The sequence below is a fragment of the Vulpes vulpes genome, chromosome 10, assembly GCF_048418805.1.
Source record: "Vulpes vulpes isolate BD-2025 chromosome 10, VulVul3, whole genome shotgun sequence".
NCBI classification, from domain to species: domain Eukaryota; kingdom Metazoa; phylum Chordata; class Mammalia; order Carnivora; family Canidae; genus Vulpes; species Vulpes vulpes.
The window spans coordinates 93343741-93364993 of NC_132789.1; the positions used below are offsets into that span (position 1 = coordinate 93343741).

General features: G+C 40.6%; 2 protein-coding genes across 2 annotated transcripts in view; one reads left to right on the forward strand and one right to left on the reverse strand.

The window, feature by feature from the left end:
• The window catches only part of ETFDH (electron transfer flavoprotein dehydrogenase), a 30352-nt gene extending 21574 nt beyond the window's left edge, over window positions 1-8778 (forward strand). Inside the window, exons 9-13 of the mRNA XM_026008064.2 lie at window positions 296-439; window positions 2588-2756; window positions 4931-5113; window positions 5498-5719; window positions 6677-8778. Of these exons, the coding sequence (XP_025863849.1) occupies window positions 296-439; window positions 2588-2756; window positions 4931-5113; window positions 5498-5719; window positions 6677-6840 (882 nt within the window). The 3' untranslated portion in view covers window positions 6841-8778. The remainder of the gene's footprint in view (window positions 1-295; window positions 440-2587; window positions 2757-4930; window positions 5114-5497; window positions 5720-6676) is intronic.
• PPID (peptidylprolyl isomerase D) lies at window positions 7457-20972 on the reverse strand. Its single transcript, XM_026008066.2, has 10 exons — window positions 20770-20972; window positions 19117-19257; window positions 17345-17451; window positions 15278-15466; window positions 13895-14017; window positions 13642-13748; window positions 11346-11487; window positions 8780-8866; window positions 8647-8689; window positions 7457-7839 (listed from the first exon to the last, which is right to left on the reverse strand). Exons 1-10 carry the CDS (start codon window positions 20852-20854, stop codon window positions 7751-7753), a joined length of 1113 nt encoding a protein of 370 aa, XP_025863851.1. The 5' UTR covers window positions 20855-20972; the 3' UTR covers window positions 7457-7750.
• Between the last annotated feature and the right edge of the window lie 281 nt (window positions 20973-21253).

The following is a 21253-nucleotide window of genomic DNA, read 5'->3' on the forward strand; positions in this document are numbered from 1 at the left end:
TTTGGGCTTTTATTTACAGAGCACAATGATTTATTAATATATTCTGAGTTTTTAAAGGTTGTCCAGTTATAAACACATGGTATCCTTTTGTTTACCCTTTTTTTTCCAAACAGAATTTATTCAGTTATTTATTCAAGTTTGGATTACTGCATATATTTCTCCAAGTACTTTGGATACAAGAAATTTAATGTACATGTTTTCTCATAAATATTGATCACATTTTTGCTTGATTTAATTGGAAATAAGAATATCCAATTGTATAAATTTACCAGATTTAAATATAAAAATTTTTAAGGTTGGTCTAGACTACCAGAATCCATATTTGAGTCCATTCAGAGAGTTCCAGAGGTGGAAACACCATCCTAGCATTCAGCCAACACTGGAAGGTGGAAAAAGGATTGCATATGGAGCCAGAGCCCTGAATGAAGGTGGCTTTCAGGTAACTCGTCCAACTTTTTATTATTTCTTATTCCTGTATTATAAAGTAAACATTGAAAATACAATGAATAAATTTAGATAAATAATGGAAAATTATCTCATATAAAGAAACTTTAAGCACACCATGGTTAAAATTACACCATGAATTTAGTTTTAAGAATATATTAATTTCTTGAGATAAATGTATAGGCTTTTTGTTGGTTTTTAACCAGAAAGTTAAACTCCAGTATAGTCAGTAGGACATAGAGATTTGTATTTAAAAACATCTGCCTTGTGTGTTTGAACAGCTCAGGTGATTTTTTAGATTGGTGGGAAGAGTTGACCACACACACTCACTTTTAACTAAAATTTTCTGATTTAATTGGTCAAAGATAGAGAAATTTATTTCTAGTAAGTTTTTGAAGAACCTTAAACAATAATCTGGAACTTTTGATTTGGCTTATTTTGAGCTAACAACTGTGACATGACTTTTTTCCTTTTTTTAATTTTTAAAATCATACTTGTTTTATGACTGAAGGTTTATACCTCTTAATCCACTTTACATATTTTGCCATCCCCCACTCCTCTCTGCTCTGGCACCTGCCAGTTCTCTTTATAAATGAGGCTGTTGATGTGTACATGACTTACTCTTTCTTTTTTTTTCTTTTCTTTTCTTTCTTTTCAGTCTGTACCAAGACTTAACCTTTTCTGGATGGTTTCTAATTATTTGTGGTTTAATGAATGTCCCAGAATACATTTCTCAGTGCAGCTTTTTTTCAGTCCATAGTTCTGTAACAAGATACTACCTGCCTATACAGGATAGGATCCTCCCAGGATCTAAAAATACATTTTATTCATAGGACTTACACACCAATTTGGAAGAATTTGCACTAGCAGTCCAGGCCTTTTTATTCACAGTTTATTCACAGTCTTCTGGTACTTTAATCAAACAGTGTTAGCAAGGCCACAGCCCTATTTAAGAAACGTGTTGTCATTATCCAAATTCCTAATTATCTCTTTCCAGCTAGTGACATTCTGGAAAGCCCTTCCTTGCTCTTATCTACTCTGTGATCATGATTTCATGCTCTTTTATCTAGGTGGTTTTGATATTGAATTCAGTCCGAGAACCATAATCATAAATCCACTCCCCACCTGTACCATGAGAGGACATGACCCCTGATCCATCTTCTCCCAGCATTCCTTCTGCCCTCCAGCTTTGCTTCTCACCACCTCTCCCTCATAGTTAGAATTCTGTAATTGATGGGAGCTGTGGCCACAGATCCCTCCGTGTGGCTCATGCCGCTGACAGCACTGGTTTCCCTGTTTATCCTTCTCCCCTCTGAGCCCGTCAGCACCATCAGCCAAATTCTCTACCACGCACCACTTTCTCAACAAAGACTTGCAGCTTCAGAAAGCCCTTAAAGAGGAAAAAAATACAGAAAGAAGAAAGAACACTCAGCATTGGTTTCCTCCTCTTTCCTATTCAAACTGTAGATTAGACGACATTTTCCTATGCAGACAATCTAACTTAGCCACTACGTCGTAGGGTAGATATAAACTTTTACTGGCTACCTCCAAAAATACCACCACCTTTTATCAGATTGTTTTTCATGAGAATTATATACTAAGGCCCAAACAACAGTCTTAAAATTCCTTTTGGAAATTCAGCTTATTCTTAAGTTAATTAAAATATATTCTTTAAGGTAGTAGCTAATTGTAATGATGCTAGGATGAGAACTTAAGTTTCCACCCCTCGATATCAGAGTAAAAAAGAAAAAAAAAAAAACCCACAGGATTTGTAAATCATGAGTTACTGAGAATGCATGTGAAAGCAGCTTGCAATTTAGATAATAGTTGTTTAGGGAATATTTTTAGACATGGATATGTAAAAATAATAACATTTTATTTAAATATGTTAACGCCCTGGTCCTAAACCTGTCTCACATAGGGTTAGTCATGGGGAAGAGGAAAAAGTCTTAGAGAAATACTACTAGTTCTAATCTTCATTCTTAGGAAAGGGGGCAAATAACTGCCCTTGCTCTGATTGTTTCCCTTCACATTTCACATTTTTCCCTACAGCCTTAGAAGATTTTAAGAGACTATAATTTGTAGTATTGTTTTGCTTGTTTAATTTGAACTAAAAATGTACTTTGAATGTTTCTTTCCTCAGTCTATACCAAAACTCACCTTTCCTGGTGGTTTACTAATTGGTTGTAGTCCTGGTTTTATGAATGTACCCAAGATCAAAGGTACCCACACAGCAATGAAAAGTGGAATTTTGGCAGCAGAATCGATTTTTAAGCAACTAACTAGTGAAAATCTCCAATCAAAGACAATTGGTAAGAACTTTTTATTTAAAGCATTGAAAACTGTCAGGTTGTTTATTGAGATATTTAAAAAGAAGCTATTTAAACATTCCCATTAGTATATAGGCAGAGGATGAAAATAAATACAGTTAAAAATCTTGAGGCCTCCTTTTGCATATTTCAGTTGACATTAAAAGATCTATCGTTCCCTTTTCACAAAGCATTCAGGTATGTGCTGTGCAAAGAAAACTGTATGATCTAATCTCAGTAGTTAGATTTTTACGGCAGTGTTCTGTTTTATTCACATCAAAAGTAGAATAGTACCAGTGATGTCCCACCTACTTAAAAATTAGTCTAAGTTTGGTGCGCCTGAGCGGCTCAGTCGGTAGAGCGTGCAGCTCTTGATCTCGGGGTCATGAGTGTGGGTACAGAGATTGCTTAAATAAACTTGAAAAAAACCTTTAGAAAAATTTAAAAAACTGATTTCAGATTTGACAGTATTTGTGTTGGGTTTCAGATGTGTAACGTACGCACTAGGTACCTCACAAATCCCGAAGGATCTTCAGTCTGAAAACAACAGCTTTGCAGACTGCAGAATCCAGCAGCACCTTTCCCTTTACGGCTTTGCCAGCACAGACCTAGATAGGAGCCCTCTGCCGCGGTGGAGAGGAGCCAACACTTCTGCCCCCGTGAACCCTTACTCTGTGAAGACAACCCTCTAGTAATTCTCAGTTTTTCTCAAAATAAAAGCCTAAGTTTTCTCACTCCTCTGATCCCATCTCTTTTTACTCTCCCTCCCAACCACACGGACTTCTTTCCTGTAAAGAGCAGCTCATGGTCCTTACATGGACCAAACCATTTAATTTGCAACATACACAAAGCACTCCCAACCTCTTTCCTCCCCACACTGGTTTTTGTTCTGTAATATTTACCCCCTTTTGGCACATAATTTACTTATCAGCTTTGTCTCCTGCCTCATGGAAAACTAAGAGAACAAGGGACTTTGTTCACTATGAACCCCAAATATCTGGCACATAGTAGCAACTCAGTAGGTGCTTGATAAACTTTATTCCTTAGAATTCCAGATAACAAATATTCCTCCAGGTCAAAGTATGAAACCTGATGATGCCTTCAAATATCTTTGTGGAAATGGAGGCCATTTGAGGTGTGAGAGAGGAAGGAGATAGAGCTTAGAAAAGGCAGGAGTATAATTTTTTAGTGGGACTTTTTTTCTAATTCTGTTGCCACGTCTCTTTCCTTGTTGGGACCACAAGCCATACTTCACGCCGTGTACTCCTAGTGGCGGCACTTCCATAGGTACTGGAGCACAAAGGTCACCAAGACCAGATTGAGGGTTAGAGCCTGAGGGAAAGGGAGTGGAGCCAGAACAGGAAACAGTGGCTGGAAAGTGTAGAGCCTACAGAGTTTCTGAAAATGACTTAAGAACCAGTTTGTCCCATTAAATATTAAACACATGCACCAAGTTTCGGTGTTGTTATAAATTTCCTAGGGCTGGCACGACAGAGTCCCGCCAGCTGGGCAGCATGGAGCAACAGGCATTTACTGTGAGTCTCTAGGCTAGCAGTTCAAAATTAAGGTATTGGTAGGACCCTACTCTTTCCTGTCTTTGGTCTTCTTGTCCCTCCCAGCTTCCTGACAGTCTGACATTCCTCTGCTTCCATCTCTCTCCTCTCTGTATCTCATAAGGATGCCAGTCAGTGGATTAAGGACCAACTCTATTCCAATATGACCTCAACTAATTACATCTGCAGTGACCCTGTTCTGACCCATCCTGAGATACTGGGGGTTAGGACTTGAAAATGATGTTTTGGGGGGACAAATTTAACCTGTAACAGGGAGAAGTGTTTCATTTAATCAATTATAAAAAAATTTTTCACTTTTATAGTTAGCATGAACTCTTTAAGTAGCCTTTTCAGGTTCACTGAATTTTGAAACTAATTTTCCATATTACTAAGTTTAAGAAATCAAATGCCTTACCACCTGTTAACATGTATCAAATGTTACCTTTTTGGAAGATGCCAACATTTATACATGAGTTTTCAAATGTGATCTTACATGACTACTATTTAAATTTAAGATTCATTCATCAAAAAAAAAAAAAAAGTCAGATATTTCAGTAGCACAATACCTTGATATTTTATACTTAAGGTAATTTGACACAAAACATTTCATGTTTTTAATAAAAGGACTCCATGTAACTGAGTATGAAGACAATTTAAAGAAATCATGGGTGTGGAAAGAGCTATATACTGTTAGAAATATCAGGCCGTCCTGCCATGGAATACTGGGCGTATATGGCGGGATGATTTACACTGGAATCTTTTACTGGATATTTAGAGGAATGGAGCCATGGACTCTAAAGCACAAAGGTAATTCTGACATATTTGAGTGTGACTGTTACAATCCTCACCTACCCCGGCTACTCATGAATGGGGGTGCCTGGCTGGCTCATTCAGTAGTGTGTGCAACTCTTGATCTTGGGGTCTTGAATTCTAGCCTTACACTGGGGGTAGTTTACTTTAAAAAAAAAAATAAAAATTTTTTTAATTTCATGGAAGGGATCGATTAATAGTGAATTTTTAATGTTTCAGACTTGTTTTATTAGAGAAATAATAAATTCAGTGTCCATAATTGTGTTATCGTTTGCTATAAGGGAACTGAAGTACAATATTGTCAAGTTTTCATAAAAATGCCTGAGAAAATACTTTTACATTCGTGTTACATTTTTGTTCAAAATCTTCCTCAAAACTAAGGTTCTGACTCTGATCAGCTCAAGCCAGCCAAGGACTGCACGCCTATTGAGTATCCAAAACCCGATGGACAGATCAGTTTTGACCTTCTGTCGTCTGTGGCGCTGAGTGGTACTAACCACGAGCATGACCAGCCAGCACACTTAACCTTAAGGGACGACAGTATCCCCGTAAATAGAAATCTGTCCGTATACGATGGACCGGAGCAGCGCTTCTGCCCTGCAGGTCAGTCCTGTGCCTTCCCCCCTCCCTCACACACAGGTGTGTTTTAACCACATTGGAAATAGGCTTCCATTATTTTAAGAAATTTCTCCTTTCCATTGCATGGAAATTGTAAACGACCCCCCGTATCTAGCTTCCTTTAGAAAACTCATTTTTATGGTTCTTACTCTAGCAACACTAAGACAATGGGGATTTTTTTTGGTAAGCCTGATTCCGTCGTCATTTCTCAAAAGCCTTTCTTGGGATGCCTGGGTGGCTCTGTCAATCAGGCGGCCAACCCTTGATCCCAGGTCAAGTTAAAAAAAAGAGCTTTCCTGTCCACCCTCAGGCAAGATATGGATCATGAAATACTGAATACCTTTCCATGTTCACGACTTAAATCCCTTGTCATGACTGCTCGCTCGCTCTCACACACACACAAAATTACATACTAAAATACTAGGGCACAGCCACATCAGCTCAAAAAATGGTCCCAGACGTTAAATTCATCATGAATAGTTTAGCATTTCATGAATCTCAACTAGAACCATAATGGGAACTGGTTCTCCAGTGATACCGTAGTAGACTGGCATGCAGACGTCTGAAAGCCAGCGTGTTCTGGAGGGACGAGTAGAATGTAAGCTCCCTGAGGGTAGGGACCTTGCCAGGCTTTTGTTTTTAAGTCATTTGTCATTACGCTGCTGTGTAAACTCTTTGAAGGATAAGGACTGGAGCTAATTTGTCTTTTCAGTTTCACACACATGTAAAATTGGAACTCAAATACTGCTGCACCTTCTGCTTTTCTCGATATTTATACTAATAGCAATAGCACACACCAAGATCTTCATGATTTTCACAAGTAAACATTCAGAAAACAAACCTTCATGGTTTCTGTAGCTGTTTCCAGGGCTTCAATTTCTAACTTGTGAATTTTAAAAGTTAAAATAGGTACTTCACAATATTATTTATTTTTCCTTACAGGAGTTTATGAATTTGTACCTTTGGAACAAGGTGATGGATTTCGGTTACAGATAAATGCTCAGAATTGCGTACACTGTAAAACATGTGACATTAAAGATCCAAGTCAGAATATTAACTGGGTGGTACCCGAAGGTGGTGGAGGACCTGCTTACAATGGAATGTAAACTGCAACTATGATTGCATTTGCGGCACGTTTGATAGTTTCCTTAAAATGTATGGCAAGGTAACTTTACATATTTAGAAGTCAACAGGTGTCGAAATAGTTTACCGCATATTACTCATCAGAATGTTCATAAAATTATCAAGGAAATAAATAAAAACTTTATACCTATAACCTAAATTTGTCTTATAAAAAATTATGAGTATTTCTCCTACATAAAACTTTATAAATGAGGTAACATCTGCTTACCTCTGTGTTTCTTCAAAGATTCAGTACCAGTAGCAAATACACTGCTGGCCTTTAATGCAGATTTGACTTGTCAAATTCAAGAGTTCAGGTATAAATGTATATTCTAGGCCAGAGGTCAGCAGGCAGCCCACCACTTTTCTCATGGGTAGTTTTACTGGGACACGAGGATGTCCAATGGCCTACAGACTCTCTGTGGCTACAACTGCAGAAATGAGTAGTTGTGACAGATGATCATGGTCCACAAAGCCTAAAATATTTTACTGTCTGGCCCTTTGGAGAAAGTTTGCCGACCCCTGAATATCTGTAACAAAACATCAGCAAAAACCAACCAAAGAGAAATACATCAAAGAATTAAGGGAAACAATACAAACTTAAGTCACAATCCTGTTTATTCAACACGATGTGTTGGAACACATTGGATACCATTATGCTTTGTGATTAATGCAAATAGGCATTTAAAAAAAAATCCACTTCACTGTTTCTGTAACACTGTTAAGAGTGAATTATTTTCAGTATTCTTAAACTGTAAACAATGGGAAACTGAAGTATCAAAAGGAAACACATCAGGGATCATACATAACAGACAAAGCCTTTAAATGTTCTTATTGCCTTTATACACAACCAATGCATATCATATTTAAATTTAAGTAAAACCGAGTTTCTTCTTAGGCAAACATTTTTGCATATGCTGCCTTCTCTTTATCTTTCTGTGCCTTTATCTTTTGTTTGACTTTCAGCAATTCCGCCTGGATAGCTGTAAAATAAATATGTGATAGATGTAATAGGAGTTATTTCTCAAAACATCCAAAAAATTAGAATGCCCAACAACTGATGTTTTAGTAGGATAGTTTCTTCCTGCCTGCTGATAAAAACTCTTCTCTGTAAAGTAACTGAGCTCAATTAAGAACACATTTCACTGACAAAGTAATCACATAAACACAAAAACCACATAATTTTAGAACACTGAGAATTTTAGAACTCTCTCAATCTGAGAAAAGTCTAACTGAATTATAGGTAGATTTGCCTTCTCCCCATTAGAGAAGGCAACTGAGTGCCTCCTCCCCTCTTGTACTTTAGCAGTGAGAGACCGAGACATATTTCAGTACCTAGATCTCTTATCACTATTTGTAGCAGGCGTATTTGAAAAACTAAGTTTTGTCCTAACTTTTCAAAGCTTTCCTAAAATATACATCCAGTAACTAGAATACTTGTATTACGGCCTCATTCTGCTTTAAGGAATGGTCCCAGACATTAAATGCATCATAAATACTGTTATCTTTTAGTGCTGTGTTTTCAACTACAATTAGTTAATAGGAATCAGATCTCAAATGATACAACAGAAAAAGAGTATTTGAATGTGTGAAAATCAGTATTCTGAAAAGGAACCAGAATGTAAGCTCGTTGAGGGCAGGGACCCTGACTTGTTGGCTGCAGGAAGGTCAGTGCCAGTAAGTGGCACTCTGTGGTATCTGTTGAACAAATAAGTGGCAAAGGGTACAATGGTTCATGACAAATTCTTACAAGACAAAATGAATTTTTACCAAAAAAACTGCCAAATTACCTTTATCTTCTGGTGCTATCTCCTGTGCTTTCTTAAGATCAGCCTTTAATTGAAAAAAACGTTTAAAGAAATATTAGATATATGATTTAGGAAGGTGACTGTAAAGAAATTAAAGTGTAGAACAAAATTTTACCAATGCTTGATCGTATTCTTTTAATCCTTGCCATCCTTGAGCTCTCCGGTACAATGCTTTGGTATTGGATGGATCGATTTCAAGAGCCTACAAAAAATTATATTTTTATCTAAATATTAAATATATGTACTAGAGTTCAATTTACTGCCTGTCAGGACATCAACTCTGATGGACCCTGTAAATTTCTTCTGCCAGCTGGCACGTTGCATTTTGTCAGTAGAGGGTGCTAGAAGGACATCGCCGAGAAAAGCTGTTTCTCTCCAGGTTCCAGTGTGCTTCTGAGTCCTGCACTGAGCTTGGTCAACAGCACACAGCAGAGCTCACTGCAGCAGAGTTCCCTAAGCACGGTGGCCCGTGAACCTCTCTGCCACCTAGGAAGTCACAGCCATCCCCTCCCCAGTGAGGTCTGGACCTCAGCCCAGGGGCTGTCAAGAGGTTCCTCTTCTGCGGCAGCCTGGGTGGCTCAGCGGTTTAGCACCACCTTCAGCCCAGGGCCTGATCCTGGAGACCCCGGATCAAGTCCCACGTCAGGCTCCCTACCTGGAGCCTGCTTCTCCTTCTGCCTATGTCTCTGCCTGTGTGTGTGTGTGTGTGTCTCATAAATAAAAAAGGTTCCTCTTCCTCGGGGCCTCCATCCTAGCCTAGGGGTGTGACTGCTCTATGTGTATGTATCTGCTTTCCCATATTCTTTAGAATCCTCTTTACTAGCCATTCCCTCATTATTCCAATCCCCTTATTTTATATTAAACTTTCTCTTTTCAAATTACTATATAGTTTCTGTCTCCTGATTGGGCCCCACATGGTAAAATTATTACAAATCAAAATTTGTTAACAGTTTTCTGAAAGATTTCATTTCTTAGAAAAAGAGCGTGTGCGCAAGTGCACACAAGGAGGGGGGCAGGCGGAAAGGGGAAGAAGCAGGCTCCCCACTGAGGAGGGAGCCTAATGTGGGGCTGCATCCCAAGGCCCTCGGATCATGACCCAAGCTGAAGGCAGATGCTTAACCCACTGAGCCACCCAGGTGCCCAGTAATACTCTTACTTGAAACCCACAGGGGTTTTTTTAGGAGCGTAAGTGAAGTTGAAAAGGTCTCTCCTGTGAAATAAACATTTTAGAATGTGTTACATCTTCTAAAGTCGATACTAAGATTTTACTGAAAAAGGTATGTTATCTGCCTCACAAAAGTCAAGAAGAAATCCCGAGGTGAGACCTGTGGCGGGCTCAGTAGGTAGACCACGCGACCCTTCCAGCCCCACGTTGGGTGTGGAGCCTTCTTGAAAAAAATCCAGAGTGAAGACCCACCTTTTCCTTGGGCTGGTTTCTTCCTCTGCTGCGTGCTCCCTTCTAAGTGTATTCCTCATCCTTATTCTAGCTATCCTACCAAATGGGATCTCAGGTTTCTTCTTTAATCCTAACCCCTCACAAGGGCCTGGAGCTTACAACCTCAAGATGGAGAGTCCGTGCTCTCCCAGCTGAGCCAGCCGGACACATCAGATCTCACGATTTCTACTTGCTCTGGGCACAGGGATTTAAGCACACAGCTTCATGTGCAAAACCCATAAAAAGCACTGGGGGTGGTCTTTCTAAATACATTGAAAGTTCAGTTTGGAAAATTCTTCAACTATACAATAGGGAGCATGTCATAACTGCCCTATTTCAGGAGGTAATGCTGCCACCCATCTGGTTTGATCAGTTAGTCTTCCTGGATGTCCCCAGAGACAGGGGACCCTAACTTGAAGCAGCCTCCCTCCTCGGCCCAATGAAAGGTTCCTTAAGACAGGAATCTTGGAAAAAACAAAAACAAAAAAAAGACAGGAGTCTTGGTGTGCTTGGGTGGCTCAGAGGTTAAGTGTCCACCTTCGGCTCAGGGCGTGATCCCAGGGCCTGGGATCCAGCCCCAGGTCAGGCTCCTGGCTCTGTGGGGAGCCTGCTGTTCCCTTGCTTGTGTTCTGTCAACTAAATAAATCTTAAAAAAAAAAAAAAAAAAAAAAAGTACAAGAGTCTTTTAATTAAAACACCTAATCTTTATTAGGTGCTTAACATGTGCCCAACTCTGTGCTAAATGGTGTATATATTATATAATCTTGGTAACAATCCTGTAAGGCAAGTATTATTTTCATTTAATATAAAGGACTTTATAAAATATAAAGTCCTCCAAAATTAGGACTTAACCAAGATCATGAAGTTAGTGACAGCAATCTAACAAAAAAAAAAAAAAAAAAAAAAAAAAAAACCACCGTCCTTTTTTTTTTTTTAAACACCAGGGCTGACTGGTTCCACAACCCGTTTTCTTAATCATTCCTGGCTTTGCCCTCCCGTGCCCAGCACATAACAGGAGCTCAATATGTTCAATGAGTAAATAATGAGCTGACACATGTGCTCTGAGGGAAAAAGGAAAAGTATCTTCAGAGATATTAAGTTATATAATGTTATCAATTAAATGAATGGATTAACAGGAAGACTTGAAGGCCCAAAAATTTAGAGATAAAATGACTTTTATGTTTCAGAGAGTCTCAAGTCCTCTGTAATAAAATATATTAAAAAAAATCTGACGTCAGAGACTCACCTCCAAACAACTGTCAACTGCTCCCTGCCAATTTGACATCTTCAGTTTACAAGCACCAATATTCAGCACGCAGCTTAAAGCCATAGGTTGCAGCTTCAGTCTATCTGCTTGCTCAGTAACAGCCTTTGAACTTTCCACGTATCTGGAAAATATGTGAATAAAGGGAACATATAACGCCACATACAATTTACCCTGCTCCTTCAACTACGTCAAAGTGTTATGTCATTTCTGATCTAAAAAGCTCATCAAATGCTAATATTAGGGGCGCCTGGGTGGCTCAGTCAGTTGAACGTCTGTCTGCCTTTGGCTCAGGTCATGCTCTGAGGTCCCGGGATAGAGCCCCACGTCGGACTCCCTGCTCGGCAGAGAGCCTGCTTCTTCCTCTCCCTCTGCCACTCTCCCCCTGCTTGTGCACTCGCTATCTCTATCAAATAAGTAAAATCTTTAAAAAAAAAGAAAAAAGCTAATGTTAATATTCTTAATGATCACAATCATATTATTTTCCTTAAGATTGATTTTTATTTGTTCAAACTTTTTCCCCAAAGCATTCAAAGAAACCAATTTAACAGCATTCACCAGGGACGCCTGCGGGGCTCAGCTGTTGAGCAGCTGCCTTTGGCTCAGGGCGTGATCCTGGAGTTCCAGGATCAAGTCCCACATCACGCTCCCCACAGGGAACCTGCTTCTCCCTCTGCCTGTGTCTATTTATTTGTGAGACAGAGAGAGAAAGAGAGAGAGAGAGAGAGAGAGGCAGAGGGAGAAGCAGGCTCCCTGCAGGGAGCCTAATGCAGGACTACATCCCAAGACCCCAGGATCACGACCCGAGCCAAAGACAGATGCTCAACCACTGAGCCACCCAGGGGCCCCTACCATTTCCCAATTTTTAAAACTCTGGTCTCTATTACGTATTTTCCAGTGTAATTATGTTTGGGTCAACATTCTCACTGTGGGAGAGGGAACTGGAATGAGGCAAGGCGAAGAACCCTTCAGTGTTGATTCTGAACTGTATTTTAATACAATTCCTAGCTCTGCCCACAGAAAAGGGCCCAGAAATGAGCACACCTGGCCCTCAGAATCTGGTTTCTAAAGTCTATCCCCTAATAAAAAGAACCAGAGCTCCTTGCCATTAATAGATCTGGCAACAAGGTTAAGTAAAAGATGAACCTGAGACACCTTGTGCCAGAAAGCAAACAAGTACTCGCAGACTAATAGGACACGTCCAATGGATACAGGAAAGGGGGCTTCCACTGGACACATCTGGAATCCTTTGAACATCAAAAAGAATGATAGTACAATAGATAGACCTTAAAATATTCAGATATATACAGATCTATATAACGATACTAAAAAGGGGTGGGGGAAGGAAGGAGGCCCTTTCAAGCATTAAAATTCCAGATAATAACTCTAGAGTAAGTGATAAAATTAGAAAATCATTATAATAACTGATTCAGGCAAGGATCTTCAATGACGCTAAAATCCACAGGATGAAAGAAAGCTTAGCAACTGAATATTCACACAACCTCACAGGATCACCTCACAAAGTACATTTACAAAAGGGAAAAGGCAGCTTAGGACACAAGCATCTGGCTGATGCTCCTTTAACCAAGTGCCAAAACTCAAAATAGGCCAAAGTGACATGTGCCTTCAGGATGTGATATCACAGGAAATATTCACCACCAGTGACCTAAGTCCTCTTGCCAAAATATTTAGCCTCAAACTGATCTTGAGGAAGCAATCCAACAAATACAGGCGGCGTTCGTAAGACAACCAACCAGAGACTCCACAAGACACCAATGACTCAAGAAATAGAAGGTAGAGTTGTAAGATTAGAGGACATGAGAGACATAAAACCAAATGATGCAACGGACTCTGGACTAAAGAAAGGAAACAAATAATTGGGGAAATGTAAATATTACATATTAGATATTATTATATTGGTGATATTTTGGGGGTATTTCAATTGTATCAAGGTTATCCCAACTATTTAGGGGTAAAGCATTATGGTATCTGTAACTTCCTTTCAAAATGATTCTACAAAAACAAATACAGCAAAAGTTAAAAATCAGTGAAAAGAGGTGAAGGTGTGGTTGTATTTGTATACTATTTCTTTCAACTTTCCCATATTTTGTAATTTTTCAAAAGCAGCAGCTAGACAAAATAAAAGAAATGCAACTATTTCAGCACACCTGGTTATTATTCTGCCAAGTAATTTTGCCAAAGATAATAAACAAGTCTGGATTTCAGTTTATGATTCAATTTACAAGTTCTTAGAATAAATTAAAAATAAATTTATTACCTTAAAACTTTTGTGTATTTTTTAATGGCCATCTCCCAGTTCTGGGATTTGAAAAAAGTATTTCCAATATTTTTTAAGTCTTCTGTTATTAGTAAAATTTTATTTACCTGTATAAAAAAATACAAATATGTTGCATTTTAGTAATTAATGTGGTTTAATGCTAGGTTCTATCATTAAAACAGATTAGTATGAGAAGTTCAAAATTTTAGCACTATTTTTAATAATTTACTTTGACTAATCTGAAAGTACTCACATCTTTTAAATCTATATCTGCATCCTCAGGGAAATCTGGATGATTGTCACCAGAGCCATCTTTTGGGAATATGCCCCAATCATCCCCTTCCTTCAATTCTCCGCATTCTGCAATAACGCACAACTGTAAAAATAATCCTAAATTGTAGAGTGTACTATCACATTAATGAGATTAAAAACAAGAGGTCTGGGTTTAAAAGCTAAACAGTTGTAAGTCACGTGCAAAACTGTCCAAGTCACTTCTCAAATGACAGACTGAGTCCCATCTATCTGCTCTAATTACAATAATGCCGTTTATATACATTCCAAGTAATATGTCACTATTTTAGAAAAGTGTTTTACTGCTATTTAACAGTTCAGTATACAAAGGATAAGTTGAAAATGTTATCATTCTCGGGACATCTGGGTGGCTCTGCGGTTGAGCATCTGCCTTCGGCTCTGGGAGTGATCCCGGGGTCCTGGGATCGAGTTCCACATCGCACTCCCTGCAGGGAGCCTGCTTCTCCCTCTGCCTGTGTCTCTGCCTCCCTCTCTCTATGTGTCTCATGAATAAATAAATAATCTTTAAAAAAGTTATCATTCTGTACATAATTTTCTTTAAGTGAGGCATGTCCTTTCAATTTTACTACTGTTTCTTTCATGCAGTGAGTGACAGCTAATCTCCCGCAGATATTTCAGTTTCCAATTCCCACTCAAAACCCTGCCAACAAGGTTTAGTATTGTGGTCATTGTGATTTCATGGACATTTATAACACAAGGCTCTTTATAAAGTTATTACATAATCTAGTCTAAACCTTTAAGTAATTTATTATAGGATGAAGAAACATGCCCAGAAAGCTTAAGTAACATAATCAAACCCAAACCACCAGTTAAAAGGCTGAGTCTAGACAGGATTCTTGGTTTCCTGTCCTCTTCCTACTATGTATTAGTGTACATAACGATTTAAAGTTTTGCAGGCATAGAAGAGTTAAGAAACCTACAAAAAAATCACCAAAATTGAAGTTGAAATAATAAAAATCTCCTTTTAAACTACTCTAATCTTATCTTTCCCACCGTAAAAAAGTTTCAAGAAAAAGTGGCAGGTCCATCCAAGCTTCTATGCCAAAAGTCATCTCCTTTTATTTATGTTCCTTTAAGACAGTAATTAAGGGCAGCCCCGGTGGCGCAGCGGTTTAGCGCCGCCTGCAGCCTAGGGTGTGATCCTGGAGATCCTAGATCGAATCCCACATCAGGCTCTCTGCATGGAGCCTGCTTCTCCCTCTGCCTGTGTCTCTGCCTCTCTCTCTCTCCATGTGTCTCTATGAATAAATAAATAATCTTTAAAAAAAAAAAAAAAGACAGTAATTAAGATAACAAGTGTATTTCACTGTAACTTTTTACTTACTTTGGTAGGTTTTTCACCTTTCACTTCTACATTTTCCAATATCCTTGCCACACCCATTCCTTTAATTACTTGGCCAAATACCACATGTTTCCCATCCAAGTGAGGAGTCGGAACTGTTGTGATAAAGAACTGAGAACCATTTGTATTGCAGCCTGCATTTGCCATGCTCAATAAACCCTCCTGATCATGCTGTAGAAATACAAATCAATAAAAGAAAGCCAAGGTTAGAAGTCCTGAACTGTTCTTTTACTCGCCATTCACATAAAACTACAGTGGGCCGTAATATTTAGAGCAAACAATGTAGTGTTATTCTGTATAAACTGCAACCTTTAATTCACAAACATGGGGTACTTAATCATTTAGACTTTAAAAAAACTTATGAAACCAAATGAAGTAACAGAAACGAGGCGGGGGCAGATTTCTAGAGCAGCCATTTTGAGAACATGCTATGTTCTCAACTTCAAGATGAAGATGCTGCATTAAGGAAATCTAAGGATTATACTTTGCCCTTTTTTATAATGAAAGCTCTCTTTTCTGAGAACTCAACAGTCTTTCCGTTTTTATAGGCCTACACTAGGATTCTTCCTTTACACATCAATAAACTGGGAACAGTGATGGGATATTCAATTTAGACAGGACATTTTGTTAGGTACTTTCTTAATCTCAAAGGAATCCAAAGGTTATGGCTTTCATCCCACGTGAATGTTCAAAGAACCATTCTTCAAAGAAGGACCTAAGGAAACTGCCCCAAATATCTTGAAATCAAATTTCTACTTGGCATCAACCTGTCCAAAGGTTCTGTGAAACCAAGTTTCTTCATCCTTCCACCCTATCCTTAAGCTTTCTAAATTATTCTTTGTTGAACCATGTGCGTTGTACTTTCCTGTCAGTCTTCCCACCAAAAATGCCTTTTACCCCTGCAACTCAAAAACTTCAGCTCTCAGGGCTACCAAGTTTCTAGAAGGCAAAAACCGTGTGTCCTTTCAATAGAACCTCCTTTCTTTTAAAGCAATCACATAATCTGTTCTCGTCCTTCAGGTAGCTTTCCTTTTTCCTTTCCAAAGTTTGGTGCTTTTCCACAATACTGAATAGATTAACTATTTCCCAGCCTCCTATTGGCATTGTCTCTTCTTAATAATATCCCTCCCTCAAACTGGAATCTATGTTTTAGTTCCTGTCTAACCCAAGTCTTGGCCAACCTGCAAGACCCAGGTTAAATACCCATTCCTCCTCAATGTCTTCCCCTAGTAATTTGCAATATATAAATCACCTTACTCCTATTACACAGAAAGTCTTAATTTAGCATTTATTTGCACATTATTATATTATTCTTCAGTCATCCCATGTGTTTTAATCTTGTCTTCCCCATAAAATCATAAATTCCTTGTCTTCAAGGCCATTCATTTTTATAAACTCCTGGTGCCAGTACTAAATACATATAGATGCTGCCAATAAATACTGCTTGAAAGACCGATGACATTTTTTTTCAAATTATCCTAATTACCTTGTTCATATTCCTCATTTCCAAAGATATTACTATACTTTTGTACTTACATGTCCATTCTTACAACTTGAATGATGCAATAAACCCCGATTACATCTTGGGACAATGAAGATAAGAAGGCACAGGCACCACTAATGTCTTTTAGGAGCTTGGACATTAATCATATCCGCTACTTTTCAAATCCCCTGACATCCTGGATATTAGCGATGGTTTTGTTGCTCTTCAAATTCAAGCATAAAGATGCACAAGTTACCATCCTTCTGATAATGAGAACATATTTCCTGGAAATAATTTTGCTATATGGTGGCCAATCTTTAAAACTCATTGGCTTTAGTGAAGAGTGTAAACGTGGATCACACTGACATAACCATCGTATTTTTGCCAAATAAAATGGGTAGATGCAATTTTTCTATATTAAAGAATGTATTTGCAAATATGATACCTTTCACAAGAAAAGGAGAAATCTAAGCACTCGAGACATTTATTGGCGTCTTAATCCAACAAGTATCCCACACATATAGCAACCTTTATTAGCAATAAACATTCCTTTTTGTCTACTTTACCTTATAATAGAAATTTTCATCCTCAAATTTTTCACCATAAATACTTTCTCCACCTGTCCCATTTTGATTTGAGAAGTCTCCACCCTGAATCATAAATTTCTTGATAACTACAAAAAAAGTAAAATAGCTATTAAAAACTAAATATGGATTACTCCAGCAATGTTAACTAATGAACACGTAGTAAGATGGTAACTTCCTAAAACATGACTCTAGTTGTAACACTCTCCTGTCTTTCCCCATCCCCACAACTCCAAACTCTTAAAAGGCTTTCCATAGCCTGAGTCCAAAGTACTTTTAGGGCCCAATCACTTACTAATAATCCAAGAATCAGTTCAGATGGCACCCCCTCTACATAACTGTCACTGAGATCCCAAAGTTGGATCTCCTAACTTCTCACACATGTCGACCCTACCTCTACATCACAACATACACTGTAATGATCTAACTCTTATAGAAAACCATTCCATAAGTAGAGCAACTGTTTTTCATTGCGCACATGGTTAGACACGTGTTACTCATTAATGTCTACTAAATAAGACCAATTATTCCCAGTAGATTTGTGATACCATAATGGAAGGACTTCAGCAAGTATCACCACTTGGTGTCAAAGGTTCCCAAGACCACTCTCATGTTGAGAGATTTCCTAGGATTCATGGGACTCAGCATTTGGTCGTATTACAGCAATAAACGATACACAGCTAGATGATAAAAGAAAAAGATACAGAGCCTGGAAAAAATCCATGTGCTTCCTTATAGTCTCTCCCTCCCATGAAAAGTCAGAGTACATTCTTCTCCCAGCAAAGAAAATGCTGCAACAAATGCACAATGTCGCTGCCCAGGAAAGCCTGTTAGAGACTCAGAACCCAAGTTTTTATCAGGGCTGATCATGCAGTTTTTCCCTACCGTGCATGTACCAAAATTCCAGACTCCCAAAAAGGGAAGCAGGTGTTCCACATAAATCAAAGTGTTGGTACAAACAATCCAGGCACAGTAAACCATCTTTATGACTCAGGGAATGGTCCCAGTGCCAAGTTCATAAACTCCAGCTTATAGCCACGCTGCAAGCAAATCTTTCCAAGGAAAGCAATCTCAGGCCCACTAGGTCAACTCTTTTCTAAATACTACACTCTACAGTATATTTCAGCATGTTACTAAACATGAACGTAAATCAACAGTTCAAATATTTAAAAATCAATTCGTTTTTTTCCATGTTTCTTTTAAAAAAAACTACTCATGATTATACTTTGTTTATTCATTAAATAAATATTTATTGAGTGTCCACTCAGTAACTATATACTACATGCTGAAGACAAGATGATGAGAAGATACAGTTCCTGAATTCATGGAACCTACAATCTATTAGGGGAAGCATCAAATAATTACTAAACAAAGGTATGATTACAAAGTGTGATGAGGATTGTGAAATGTCATTTTTTAATTAAATATTACACCAATTTTGCCCCCAGGCGTCAAACTATCTAAAGTCTGCTTCTTTATCATGGCACATCCTTTCTTCTCAATTTGATCCCACTGGAGTGAAGAGCTAGGGCACTGCTGAAGCTGGGTAGTGCACTTCTAAGCAAACCCTAGTACCCTCTCAGAATTCCACCGTTCACAGACCAAGCTTTACGAAACTGAGCTACTGCCTCAAATGTCCAAACATCCTCCTGAGACTAACAGTAATTTTTAACTTTGACTCTTCACTTAGTATTTTCTTCTCTAATTCCTACTATACAGATTTAGAAGAATCGGATTCAAAAGTTTACACATACTTCGATGGAAAGGGCATCCTTTGAAATGGAGAGGTTTCCCAGTGGTGGGTCCAATGCCTTTTTCTCCCGTACACAATGCACGAAAATTTTCTGCAGTTTTGGGTACAATATCTGCAAACAATTCTAAGACAATTCGACCAACTAAAAGAAAAAAATGAAATCACGTCAGTATGCAAAACAAGCAACGAAATAAGCAAATGAAAAAGACACTTGGGGGGGCAGCCCGGGTGGCTCAACCGCCCAGGGTGTGACCGCGGGGTCCCAAGATTGAGTCCCAGGTAGGGCTCCCTGCATGGAGCCTGCTTCCCCATCTGCCTGTGTCTCTGCCTCTCTTACTCTCTCTCTCATGAATAAATAAAAATCCTTTTCTTTTATATAGATTTATTTAGTCATGAAAAACAAGGGGGGGCACAGGTAGAGGGAGAAATCCCGGGTCCCCAGGATCACGCCCTGAGCGGAAGGCAACGCTAAACCGCTGAGCCACCAGGGCTGCCCTAAAAATCTTTAAAAAAAAAAAAAAAAAAAAAAAAAAAGACACTTGGTAGAACCATAGTGACTAAGATATCAAGTTCTCCTTTTTGGTCATTTTTCTAATACTCAAATTTAGCCTCATGTTAAGCGTCCTGTATCTAGATGAATGGGAAGCCATTATTTTCCTACATCTTAATAAAGGATCATAAATACAGCAGCCAGAAGAACCGTGTTAAGAGACACCACGAAGTAAACAGTTTTAATTCTGGGTAATTAACGAAGCCGGAAGAACACGGGTTTTTCAGTACTTTTGGGCATTTTAAGTTCTGTTCTGTTCTTTGCCACGAAGTAAACAGTTTTAAATTCTGGGTAAATTCTTCTCCTCGTACTCCGAAATTCCAACCCCCCCAAGTAACCAACAGGGGAAAATCAAATATCCTTCGGGCGGCTGGCTGGGGCTGGCTGAGTCTTGAGGGCAGCTGCAGTCCTTGTGTTCCAGGAAACCTCCTTAGCGCATCCGCCGAAGCCAAAGATGGGAAAGTTCCCATTTTAGACAACTCCTAGGAGGGGGAAATAGAGACCTGCCCCTAATTTCAGGACAGACTGCCTCGGCGTATAAATGCACGTGCGTGTCCCAGCGAGCCACGGGGCGCGCGAACCCTGCGGTGCACGGCCGGGCCTGCAGCCCTGCCCTGCCCGGCCCTGCCCTGCCCTGGCCCCGGAGGACGCCGGCTGCAGAGCCCCGCGCTCCTCCGCCAGCCGTCGGGGCCGCGGCGCCGGGCACGTAGCCTAGGCAACCGGGGCCAGCGCCGGGCGCGCCTTCACGGGTCCCGCGGGGCCTCCGGGCCGCGGCTCCGTCGCGAGCAGAAAAGCCGCGAGCCAGAAGCCGCTCTGACCTGCAGGCGGGTCTCGCGTGGCGTGAGAGGCGGCGCGGCTGGGCCCCGAGATCTCCTCTCACCGCGGCCCGACGATGCAGCGCGGCGGGGGGGTCCGACCCAAGCCGCGCGAGGCCGTCAAGGCCGCCGCCATCCCCGACCCGGAGAGTTCCAGAAGCTTCCGCGCGGCCGACGGCCCCGGCACAAGGGCGCTGCCCCGGCGGGTCACCCGCGGCCCGCGCCGCTCGCCGCCGTCGGGGTCGCCCGCACCCCCGGGAAGCCCGGCTTCCTCGCGGCCTCCGCTCACCTCGCTCCCCTGCGATGGCCACGTCAAAGAAGACTCTGGGGTTGCCGGGGGCGGAGGGCTTCCTCTGCGGGGACGGATGCGACATTTCCAACGGCGGACGCGCTCGGGACCCCACTCCCAGGAGAACCTCGTGGACGGCCGCCCACACCCGGCGGCGGCGCTGACGAGCCACTTCCGGCGGGACGTGCGGAAGCCGCGCCCCCACTTCCGGCAGCCGCGCCCCCACTTCCGGCGGGTGCACGGCCCGCGCGCCTTTGGGGCTCGTGCCGCGGTGGTGGCGGGACAGCGTGGGAGGCCGCTCTCGGGCCTCGGCCCAGCCGCCCGCGGGGGTGCGGCCGCCTGTGAGGAGCTCGGCTGCCTCGTCTGCAAACTGGGAAGAAAAGTGCTCCCCTTGCTGCGTCGTTTACAGACGCGGAGCGCCCCGGGCGCACTCACCGCCGGGGGGAGGCTGGTCCGCGGCGGCCGTCGGAAGCCGCCTGCAGCC

What these genes read in the sequence shown, in the direction of transcription:
- PPID (XM_026008066.2), bottom strand. Translation starts at nt 20,854, where the DNA reads ATGTCGCATCCGTCCCCGCAGAGGAAGCCCTCCGCCCCCGGCAACCCC. An exon ending in ATGAAAATTTCTATTATAAG is followed by an intron (nt 15,467 to 17,344) that starts GTAAAGTAGACA and finishes GTATTTCTACAG; the next exon opens with CATGATCAGGAGGGTTTATT. An exon ending in AAGGTGAAAAACCTACCAAA is followed by an intron (nt 14,018 to 15,277) that starts GTAAGTAAAAAG and finishes TTATTTTTACAG; the next exon opens with TTGTGCGTTATTGCAGAATG.